Below are 10,565 nucleotides of genomic sequence, written 5' to 3'. Positions count from 1 at the left end.
CTCCCACCCCCTCCAGGCTGCTGGGATGGGGGCTCCCACCACCCCCATGAGGCTGGTGGGATGGGGGATCCCACCTCCCCCAGGCTGCTGGGATGGGGCTCCCACCTTCCCCGAGGATGCTGGGATGGGGCTCCCACCTTCCCCTGAGGCTGCTGGGGCTGGGGGCTCCCGTGACGGGTGCCGGGGCCAGGCCTCCAGAGAGGCAGAGACGGTCCCATTTTAGGGGCTGCCACCCCAGCTTTTTCCTGGGTGTGCTCTGTGGCCTGGAAGGAGCAAAATTTCTCTGAATCCCCATTTCCCTATCCATAGTCCTGCCTCCAGGCACCAGGGGAGGCCCAAAGGAGGTACCTAATGAATGAAAGAGAGCTTCCTAAGATGTCCTCCGGGGAAGGGATGGGGACGGACGCAGCGATCAGCCTGTTCCATGCGTCTGGGTGGGCTTCTGGCCCAGGATCTATCAACTTGCTATGGGACCTTGATCCAGTCGCTTTCCCTCCCTGAACCTGTGAAATACAGTGAACGAGCACCAGCCCCTATTTGATTGTCACCGTGGCCCTAGGAGTGGCAGAGGAGAGCAGAGCTGAGGGTTTCGTATTAGGAAGGAGGAGAGTGAGGCTTGCGCTGGGAGCCAGGGGTCCTGGGTTCTCGGTCCAGCTGTTGCTGTCTCTGCTGAGGATCCTGCCTCGTTTTGGCCTCGGTTCCCACAGCTGGACCCAGGCCCTCCATCTCTGCGGTCACTGGACCTCATTCCTCCTCCCGCCAACCCAACAGTGACTCATCCCTCATCATCACGCTGTGTGGCCAGAGCGCGGCCTGGGTGGGGGCCAGCAAGGCTGAGAACTCAGAGGAAACCACAGGCCTGGCCCAGCTGGCAGGTGGCAGGTGGGCAGGCAGCAGGGATCCTCAGCCATGGGGGCCCTGCCCTTAAACTCATCGCCCACCAAGAGCCCAAGCTAAGCTCCCAGCCCCTCCGAGCCCTGACTAACCACCCACCAGGCTCAGACCCCAGAGTCACCCACTCCGTGTGGCACCTGCTACAGCAGGACTCTGTACCCACTGCTGGGAAGAGGGCAGGGGTGGCGGTGAGGACCCGGGCCCCACCCATGGGGTGGTCACTGTGGGCTCGGCCGAGGCCCAGAGGCAGGGGACCAGCGTTCATCACAGAGACAGGGGAGGTAGGGAGGGGGTGAACTGTCGTGGTCTCGGTCTATGGGCAAGTCCAAGCTTCTCAGGGGGCCGGCAGCGCAGCAGTTAAGGGCATGGGCTCTGGGCCTAGACTGGGTACAAATCCTGGCTCTGCCACTGACCAGCTATAGGACCCTGAGCAAGTGGCTTATCCTCCAGGAGGCTTGGCTTTCCCTTCTGAGACACAGACACAACACAACGCCGGCCATGCAGCGCCATCCTGAGCAGTGGGTGCAATCGTGAGCACAGAGCTGTCCGGCACCCGGAAGATGCGCCGAGTACGGGAACTGCTGTCACTGCCGTTCCTGCTGGGGCCCAGAGCTATGCCTCCAGCAGGTGGACCAGCTGCCCTCCTTAGGTCGGTCCCACTGCTGGCCAATGTCCTCACAACCAGAAAGGCTGCACCCTTCTAGGGTTAAGCTCTCCTGCCACCCCACCCCCAGCAGCTGGGCCCCTCCTCTGCACTGCAGGCCTGTGGTGGGGCAGGTTGGGTCCAGCAGAGAACAGCTCTCTCCCGAGGCCTCCTGGGAGACCCCCCGCCCTGCAGGCCCAGCGAAGGCTGTGCCCTCTGCTGACGCCTTGCTCTGGTGAGAAGCAGGGTGGGTGCAGAGCAGAACCCTGAGCTGGGAGACAGAGTTCATGTCAAGGCCCAGCCTCTGACCTGTGGAGTATTCTTCAAGTTTCCTCCCCTCTGTGAGCCTCAGTGTCCCCCTTGGTAATAGGAACAGGAATAATCTCTACCACCTCACCTTTCTGAGAAGAGTAAATGAGCTAATACACATACACGTGCTTGGATAGAGCCTGGTACACAGTAATCGCCCAGTAAGTGTTCGCGGGTGCTGTGACCTCCCTCTCTCAGATGGGGAAACTGAGGCACAACGTAGGGAAGCCACTGGCCCAGATCATGCACCGGGCAGTGTGGCTCCTGAGGCTGCGCCGGCGACGATGACACTGGGAACCAACACGTCGCTAACTGGCGGGCATGCAGCAGCTCTCAGTGAATGGGGGTCGCCTGTGACTTCACCTGAATGAATGCAGAGAGACGGAGGCCACATCCGACCTGTACATTTATTTACAAGGCACAAGCTGAGAGCAGGTTGGGGGCTGCCCACGGCCTTTGCACTCCATCCTCCGGGGCCTGCTGGCTCTACCATCTGAGGCCCACGTGGCAGGGTGGGGGCCCACAGTGGCTGGGTTGAGCCAGCGAGGCCCTCAGGCAAGTTTGGGGGTGGTCTTCGGTGTCCCCCAGGCCGCTCCCTGCCCCCTCCGCCAGGCCTGGGCTGGGCGCCCTCTCTCTCACTCGGAGTTCCTGTGTGTTGGTGGTCGGCAAGGAAGGTGGGTGGGAGCTGGAGCTGGCCAGATGGTGTGCGCTGGGCCTTATCTGTTGGGTGTAGGGAGGCAGGCGTGGCGTGAAGATCCTCTTTCACAAAGCCGACTCTGTCTCCCGGCAGCTGGCCGCAGGGCTCCACTTGGTTGCCTTCCTGCCCCACCAAGAGCCTCCCATCCACAACCGGGGGAGCCCCACACGCTGGGACCCCAGCCCTCCCACTTCAGCTGAGAGCAAGCTCAGGCCAGGGGTGCCCGGGTGGGGCCAAGCAGGGGTCACCAGGCCACAGTTCCAAAGGGGGAGCCAGGGAAGGAGCAACGGGCCTGTGGCATCTGGGCGGTGGCCGATGGGCCAGAGCCCGTCTGGGGAGGCGTTAGCAGGATGGATCCAGGCCACATCCGAGGCAGCTTTCATCGGGGCAGCGGTGACCGTGTGGGGGCGTGGGGAGCCCCGAGCCTCCCGGCCTGGTGCAGCCTTGTCCTGCCCAGCCCACCCTGGGGTCTGGCCCTCCGCCCTGGCCTTCTGGGCTGTGAGGCCTCAGCCCCGGCCACCGTGGAGCTGCATCCAGGCCTCTGCCGCTTCTGGGGCTCAGACCCCCAGAGCCATCAGTGCCCCTGAGCTGCTGATCTTCTTGAAGCGATTGGCAGCGCTGACAGCAATGAAGTTTTTCTGGGGGCGGGTGGAGAGGGGTCCCAGTCACCATCGGGGCAGCTGAGTGTCTCCCAAAGTCCCCTTTATTGCAGGAGGGCCAGATGCCAGGGAGGGTGCAGTGCTCAAAATGGCCACAGGAGGCGCCATGACTGCATCCTCCAGGATTCCTTCCTTCCACAGATTTGTCAGCCAGACTAGCGCTCTGTCAAGGTGCTCCGAGTAAAAGATAAACCCCTCGCCATGGCCAATGAGCCCCTCCACACCCCGCCTCCCGCTCCTCTCTGCGCTCACTCCCCCACCCATTTGACTCTTCATCAGTCCTGGTTTCCTACCTGCTCCTCACACTCGCCAACCATGCTTCTACCTCAGGGCCTTTGCACTGGCTGTTCCGTCTGCCTGGGACACTCTCACCCCTCACCCCCTTCAGGTCCTTGTTCACATTCTCCCTCTCAGTGAGTCCTCCCTGAGCACCTATTTAGAAGTGCGACCTCTCCTCTCCTGAGTTCTTTCCAGAGCCCGTCCTTAACCCGTTTCCTATCTCCCGACACCCACCACCACCACCACCGGTAAGTCCACAAAGACTGAAATCCTTGTGTCTTACCCACTGTGTATCCCCAGTGCCTAGAGGTAGTAGAAGCTCAACAAACATTTGAAAAAGGAAGGAAGGAAGCCTGTGATGAGGTCAGAGACCTTGTCCTGACCCTGAGCCCCAGATGCACCCCCTCCTCAGGGTGGACGGGGTGGGTGGAAGTTCAGGAGCCAGCCCAGGACAACGAGAAAAGCCAACCCTGTTTTCCAGACAGGGCCAGGCCCGGTGGGCGGAACCTGCCCAGGCAGGGCTGCTGGGGCCCCGAACCTGGTGCCAGGAGCCCTTCCCGCCTTGCAGCCCCTCCCTTCACCCACCCCCAGCCCAGTGGTACCTTCCAGCGTCTCTTCATGAGGTATTTCTTAAGCAAGATCTGGGACTTGAGGCGTCGATTACAGCGCTTGGCTTTCTCTGCCAGGTTGTTGAGCCAGGGGTGGGCGAGGCACTGGGCAGCGCTCATGCGGTCCCTGCGGGGAGGGGGCGGCGTGGAGAGGGTGGGTGGCATGCCCACAGGCACTGGAGCCGAGCCGGCCTTCCAACCAGTTCCCACCCAGCCGGCACACGCATGCACTGGGCTCGCACTGTGGGGTTCGTGTCCTGTGGTGAGCCTCACCCCTGTTCCTTGACGATGAGGTGGGAGACAAAGTCTTTGGCCTCATCTGACACAGCCTCGAAGGTCTCCTCATCAAAGTACCAGTTGGCAGCTAGGACATTGTTTAGGGTCTCTGTGTCATCATCTCCCAGGAAGGGGGAGAGGCCGCTCAGCCTGGAGGGAGGGGATGGTGGAGGGCAGCGAGGTGAGACTAGAGATGCTAAGTCACCTTGGAGGGTTTGGGGGATGGGGATAGATCCTAGGAGGCAGCACCAGATGCTGAAAAGACCCCCAGCCTCTCACGGGGGACAGACCTGAGTTTGAATCTGGCTGGGTGACCTTGGGCAAGTCACTTCCCCTCTCTGAGCCTCACTCTTCTCATCTGTAAAATGGGCATAATCATCCCAGCTTCCCAGGGTTACAGTAAAGAAGAGGAATGGTGAGTGCACAAAAATGTCCACCACCCCTGTGCCCCCACCCGGGGTCATCAGAGATCTGCGGTCCAGAGCCCTGGGCTGGGATGCTACGCCTTTAGGGGCCTTGGTTTCTCCATTTGTAAAATGGGTGCAAAGTTCCCCTTTCCTGGTTCTCCCTAACACTCCCAACACCCAACAAAAGCCTGACTGAGTGAATGAGTGAGGTGAGACCACCTCACCAGGACCCCAAGGCCAGTGTTGGCCTCAGCTGCCCACACAGGCGCCCCAACCCCAGGAACACCACGCTCCCTTGGGGCTCACAGCATGTAGGTGATGACCCCCATACTCCACATGTCTGTCTTGTCGGAGATTTGGTCGTAATTCACCACCTCAGGAGACAGGAACTCTGGGGTCCCAAAATTCACCTTCATCTTCTCCTTGGGGTTATACCTGGGGGTGAGACCAAATGCTCAGAGCACAGCCCATGGCCAGGCACCCTGGACCTCTCCCTCGCCCTCTGCCCTCCTCAGAGGCTGGCCCTGGCCTCCCCCCCAGGTGGTACCTCCGTGCCAGGCCGAAGTCAATGATCTTCACCAAATGGCCGGTGTTGTTGACACACAGGATGTTCTCTGGCTGAGGAGAAGGGGTGGCCCGGGTTGGCCTCTGACCCGGCTCACCCTCCCTCCCCGTTCAAGTCCACCCGAGTCCCAGGTCCAGCCAGAGGCCCAGGCTGCCAGAGTTAGCAGCCCATCCCAGACCCCAGACCCGCCTGCTCCAGCTCAGACGTGGGACCTGAGCCCGAGAGGGATTGGGAGGAGGCCTCGCAGCACCAGGCTTTTGGGTGGGTGCAGACGGCACTTTCCCTCATCTCAGGCCATGAAAGAACAGGTTCTAGCAGTTCTGAGGATGGAGTGGTTCTGTGCCCTGGTGAGAGGCTAGTGCAGGCCACCGCCAGGTACGTGGAGCTCCAGGGACCAGAGAGAGAAAACACTAGCTCAGGGCCCCCAGAAGAAGCCTCTTGGTACAGAGGGCTTCGAGCTGCCCCTCGCATGCTCTAGAAGGGCTACTCTTGTCTCCCAGTTAGGGATGGTGACAACACCTACAACGTCCGGCCTAGCTCCTCAATCCTCCCGGCAGCTCTGAGGCAGAGACTGTCACTTTCCGTCCCCATTTCACAGCTGAGAAAACCGAGGCTCAGGCACAGAAGTGACTTGGCTACCGTCACCCAACAAGTGCGCTGGTCTTTTGGTATCAATCTGCCTGCCGCCACAGAGCACGCTACAGGGTAGGGGCCAGGCACACTGCGTGCTTTCGGTCTTCTCTCAGCCCCTTTGCTCCCCACCCTCAGTATCGAACAAAGACACCCATCAGTGCTCAGCCATGGCTCCCAGAGCCCTATGTGAGTGAAGTTACTGCAAGGCTAGTCCCTCCCCACTCTGGGTCTCCATATAACACAAGGACACTACCAGTTGATCATAAAATCTATCGTTTCCCCCAACCTGCTATCTACAAGGACTGAGCAAGGTCGGAAGAGGGATATCAATAGTCTTCCATTAAACACTTTTGTTAGCGCCTACTGTGTGCGTATTGCTGCACTGCCGCTAAACTGACTGATCTGTGTTTCTGACTCCCCTCCTGGAATTTTGTCTATTTTGTTCACCGCTGAATCTCCACCTGCTGGACCGCTGTCTGGTGTGGAGTCGGCCCTCAAGTATTTGTTGACTAAATAAACAAACACCTGCAGTGTCTTTCAGGGCCCAGCACAGAAGTAAGTGCTTTTGCAGCACTTATCAGTAAGTTCTTTGTGGGAGGCACAGCGCTTGGGGATCACAGGGCTGCAAAAGTATCTAGTATTAGATCCTAGAGCTCCTAAGAGCTAGGACCAAGTCTTTCGCTTTGTTTTCTGCCTCATTCTTTATTTCTGGGATTTAGTACGTGCTCAGTAAACCCTTTTTAAGTCTACAGGTGGGAGGATGGAGGGAGGGAGAGAAGAAGGGGTAGGAGGATGGGGGGTGGCTGCTTGCACCGCTGATTTCAAGTGGCCAGATGCTGCTACCGACCCTCCCAGGAGACCCAGCCCCAGTACCTTGAGGTCCAGGTGCAGAACCTGCATCTCATGCATGAAGAGGATCCCGTCGCAGATCTGCCTGACAAACACCATGGTGTCCACCTCGGTCAGCTGGTAGTCCTCGTCCACGATCCTCTCGAAGAGCTCGCCGCCCTCGATGCTGCGTGCACAGACCCCTCTACAGGCTGCTCTGGGCCCGCGGCACCCCCCGCCCTCCCCTACTGCGGGCACTCACTACTCCAAGAACAGGATGATGTCATGTGGGGTCTCGATGGCTGCGTAGAGCTGGATCAGATTGCGGTGGTTGAGCTGGTTCATAACCTCGATCTCAAGCATCACCATTTCCTGGGGACCAGGGAAGTCGGGAACCAGCCAAGTGTCATCACTCCCTGCCCTCCACCCTCCAGGCCTGCACCCTGACGGGAACCTGGCCTGGACCACTGCCCAGCCTCCTCCTCACTGGCCTCCTTGCCCACCCCCAAGCCTGTGTCCTCACCACCCCCGGTCCTTCCTGCTGGGATACCATTCCTTTGTAGTTCTTCCTCCCCTCCTGGCAGAATACTGGGAACCCAAGGGCCCAGACCTCCCCGCTCATCACTCCCCTCCCTACACACTCTCCCTGGGCATTCTCCTCACGCCCCATGACTAGATAACTCCACCCGTATGTGACCAATCTCCAAATACATATCTCCACCTCTGAGCACGCCCTTGAACTCAACATACCCCTTTCTCCAGCTGCCCAGCTGCCGTTTCCCTTGGATGTCTAGAGGCATCTCAGCTCTGTCAAGTCCAAAATGAAACCCTTGACACCACCCCTTCCCCACATTTGATCTTGTCCATTAGCAATAGGACATTGCTCTTCGCCCAGGTGTGCAGGACTACAAGTTAGGAGCAATCCCAGCTTCTTCTCTGAATCTTGCTTCCTCACACCCCATATCCAATCCGTTAGGAGATCTTCTGACTCTACCTTCAAACTAGACTACAAATCCAATGACTTCTCACCTCCTCCACCACTGCCTTCCTAGCCTAAGCCACCATTATCTGTCACTTTGAGAAAGTTTGCAAGCCAGTTGTCACATTGGTAGTTTGAAATCAGTTATGGTAGAAATATTTACACCACGGAAATGGGCAAATGCCACAAATCAGGCCTCTCCCTGAACTTTCCCCCCCAGGACATCGTATCACTACCTGAATCACTTCATCTCTCTCATTCCACTCCTCCATTCATGTCTCACCTTACACACACTCCTCAGAGAGGCCTAACCTCACCCCCCTCTCTCTGCACACCCCCTCACAGCTCCGCACTCCCTGTTTCTTACCTGCCTTTGTTTTTCTTCCTAGCACTTCTCAGTTCCTGGCACCAGGCTTTTGTTGCATTTTGCTTTTTAGTTGTCTGTTTCTCTTCTCTAGCATGTCAACCCATAAGGGCAGGGACTCTGTGAGTTCACTGCCATTTCCTTTGCACATTGAATGGCACACCAAAAATTGCTGGGGAATTAATTAATCCATAGCTGCCTCCAGTGAATGTATGCAGCACACATGGATTGAGCATCTACACTGAGCCAGGCCCATGATAGAGGCCTGGGGACCCAGCCGTCAATAACATGGATCCAGGCCCTGTCAAGTGGAAGAGGCAGAGAAAGACAGAGTCACATAGAAAATACATGCCTCCCCCGTGTGCTTAGAGCTACGACGGGAGTTCCGGGCTCTCGGAGCAGCTCCCCGTGCTCCTCCTGGGCTCCGGGCCTCTGCACGTGCTGCGGTCTCTGCCTGGCATGCCCGTGGCTCCCTTCTCAGCTCCCTCTGCCTCGACTCAAGGGTCCCAGCGGTGCCCTGCTATTTCCAGCTCTCGGCCCCCTCTCCCCACAGTCCCTCCTTCATAGTCTTCACGACAGCAGCCCAGGAGGGTTCCCTGACCACAGGCTGAAACAGGAGCCTCCTCTGCCCTCTTCTCACTGCCGCCCGGCCCTAGCTTTCCCCGGTTACAGCTCTCACTACACCAGGTGGCTAGGTTGTCATCACCTCCTCACACACCGACTCCCTCGCTCCACGTGAGCCTCTGCCTGCATTCTTTCCTTCCTGTTCCTTCCTCACTTGTTTCCCCTCCCTTCCTTCCTCCCTCTCTTCCTTCCTTCTTCCCTTCCTCCCTTCCTCCCTTCCTTCCTCAGCAAGCCCTGCTCTCGGCCTCCTCTGAGCCAGGCCTGGGCTGGGTGCTGGAGGCAGAACTCTAGACCAGGCCTGTTCACTTTGGTGCTGCCTGAGAGCAGGGACCACATTCACTTCACTTCCAGACGCCCAGTGCCCAGCACAGGCCTGGCCCAGAGCCTGCACTTATCAGTGCTTGTCGAAGTGAACAAAACAGAGGGCATGAATATCCTGTGCCTAGAATGGTAAGTCCCTGGAGAAGTTCACTAACTGAGGTGTCTGGTTTCCGTTTAGGGTCATCAGGCCCCAGTGGGAGGGCTGTCTATCTGTCCATCTGGACAGACACATGGGTAGAGGGAGGTGAGAGGCCCCACACTCCAAAGATCCCGCCTCTCGCATAACCTAGCCCGCACCCCCACTACCTTGTCTTTGGGTGTCTGCTTCTTGATGACCTTGGCTGCCAACTTGAGGCCGGTGGCTTTCTCTGTGCAGGTACAGACCGCTCCAAACTTGCCGCTGGAGAGAGACGAGGCTGGGAGTGACGGGGTTTCAGGGCCAAGGGCCGAGGGGGTCTGTGCTCTGTGCCCATCTGGGTCCCCACCGTGAGCTGGGGCCCTCGTCCCAGCCTGCCCTCACTCCCTCCTAAAGCTCTACTTCAGGGACAATGGCTGAACCACACAAACCGCGGGCACAGGAAGGGCAGGCTGATCCGCAGAGTGGTCCCTGAGGTGACAACCTGGAGCTCTGGGCCCCAGGGGAGGGAACCTTCAGGGCTTTTTACAAAGCAGGAGTCACCGGAGACCGACAGGAAACTACTGTCGCTCCTATAGGAAATACTGAATGGCCGGCGATGTGTCTGTGTGAGTGACAGTGACGTGACTAGGCATCAGCCACGTGACAGCTTGCACATGACAGGTGCAACCACCAGAAGCGATGTGTTCGCTGGGTCACGTCCAGTGGGGTGTGGCTGGGCCTTGCTCAGGGAAGACGCAAAGCCACAGGGACTTCGATGCTCTTCAGGGGCCCAGGGGCCCAGCTCTTACCCGCCCAGTGTCTCCTTGGAGTTCATGCTGAATTGGCTGTTGACATTCCCGGTCCTCAGCTCCACGATGCGGTGGGGGAAGGGGGCGGGGGGTGGCGGGCAATCGTCTGGAGGCAGAGCAGAGCCATCACAGTCAGTGCCAGGGGCGGCTGAGGATCCACCGGGCACTCCCCGCTCCCCCCCGCCGACTCCCTACTTCACCCCCCACCCCTCACCCCCACTCCACCCCTGCCTGGCCTGGGCGCATCCAGAGAAGTTCACTGAGTGCAACCTGGGGGACAGCTGGCTCCAGGACAGGGGCCAGGGGACTCGGTTTCCAATTTCAGCTCTGCCACCGCCATACAAAATGGCCTTGGGAGGCCTCCGCCTCTGACAGGGGGAGTCTCGCCTACTCCGGGCACCACCATGGGGATGGCCCATTAGATCCCTGGGACCACCCCCAAGCGACCTGCATCCCAAGCCATCTGCATTTCCATTGAAGAAAAAGGGGCCCGATAGGGTTACTATGTCTGATGGGGGCAGTGATGGGATCTGCCCACCATCCCCTCAAATA

The 10,565-nt window shown here is 59.0% G+C and overlaps 1 protein-coding gene across 1 annotated transcript in view; it reads right to left on the bottom strand.

Annotated features, from left to right (window-relative positions):
* Window positions 1-2,234: 2,234 nt before the first annotated feature.
* MYLK2 (myosin light chain kinase 2) overlaps window positions 2,235-10,565 on the bottom strand; it is a 13,003-nt gene continuing 4,672 nt past the window's right edge. The window contains exons 6-14 of the mRNA XM_015566637.1: window positions 10,014-10,121; window positions 9,393-9,486; window positions 7,061-7,170; window positions 6,844-6,985; window positions 5,320-5,390; window positions 5,079-5,207; window positions 4,363-4,515; window positions 4,084-4,216; window positions 2,235-3,181 (exon numbers count right to left, since the gene is read on the bottom strand). Of these exons, the coding sequence (XP_015422123.1) occupies window positions 3,101-3,181; window positions 4,084-4,216; window positions 4,363-4,515; window positions 5,079-5,207; window positions 5,320-5,390; window positions 6,844-6,985; window positions 7,061-7,170; window positions 9,393-9,486; window positions 10,014-10,121 (1,021 nt within the window). The 3' untranslated portion in view covers window positions 2,235-3,100. The remainder of the gene's footprint in view (window positions 3,182-4,083; window positions 4,217-4,362; window positions 4,516-5,078; window positions 5,208-5,319; window positions 5,391-6,843; window positions 6,986-7,060; window positions 7,171-9,392; window positions 9,487-10,013; window positions 10,122-10,565) is intronic.

Source organism: Myotis davidii, unplaced genomic scaffold (genome assembly GCF_000327345.1).
Source record: "Myotis davidii unplaced genomic scaffold, ASM32734v1 scaffold562, whole genome shotgun sequence".
NCBI lineage: Eukaryota > Metazoa > Chordata > Mammalia > Chiroptera > Vespertilionidae > Myotis > Myotis davidii.
The sequence above is the reverse complement of the archived record's forward strand: the minus strand, read 5'-3'. Positions and strand labels throughout refer to the sequence as shown.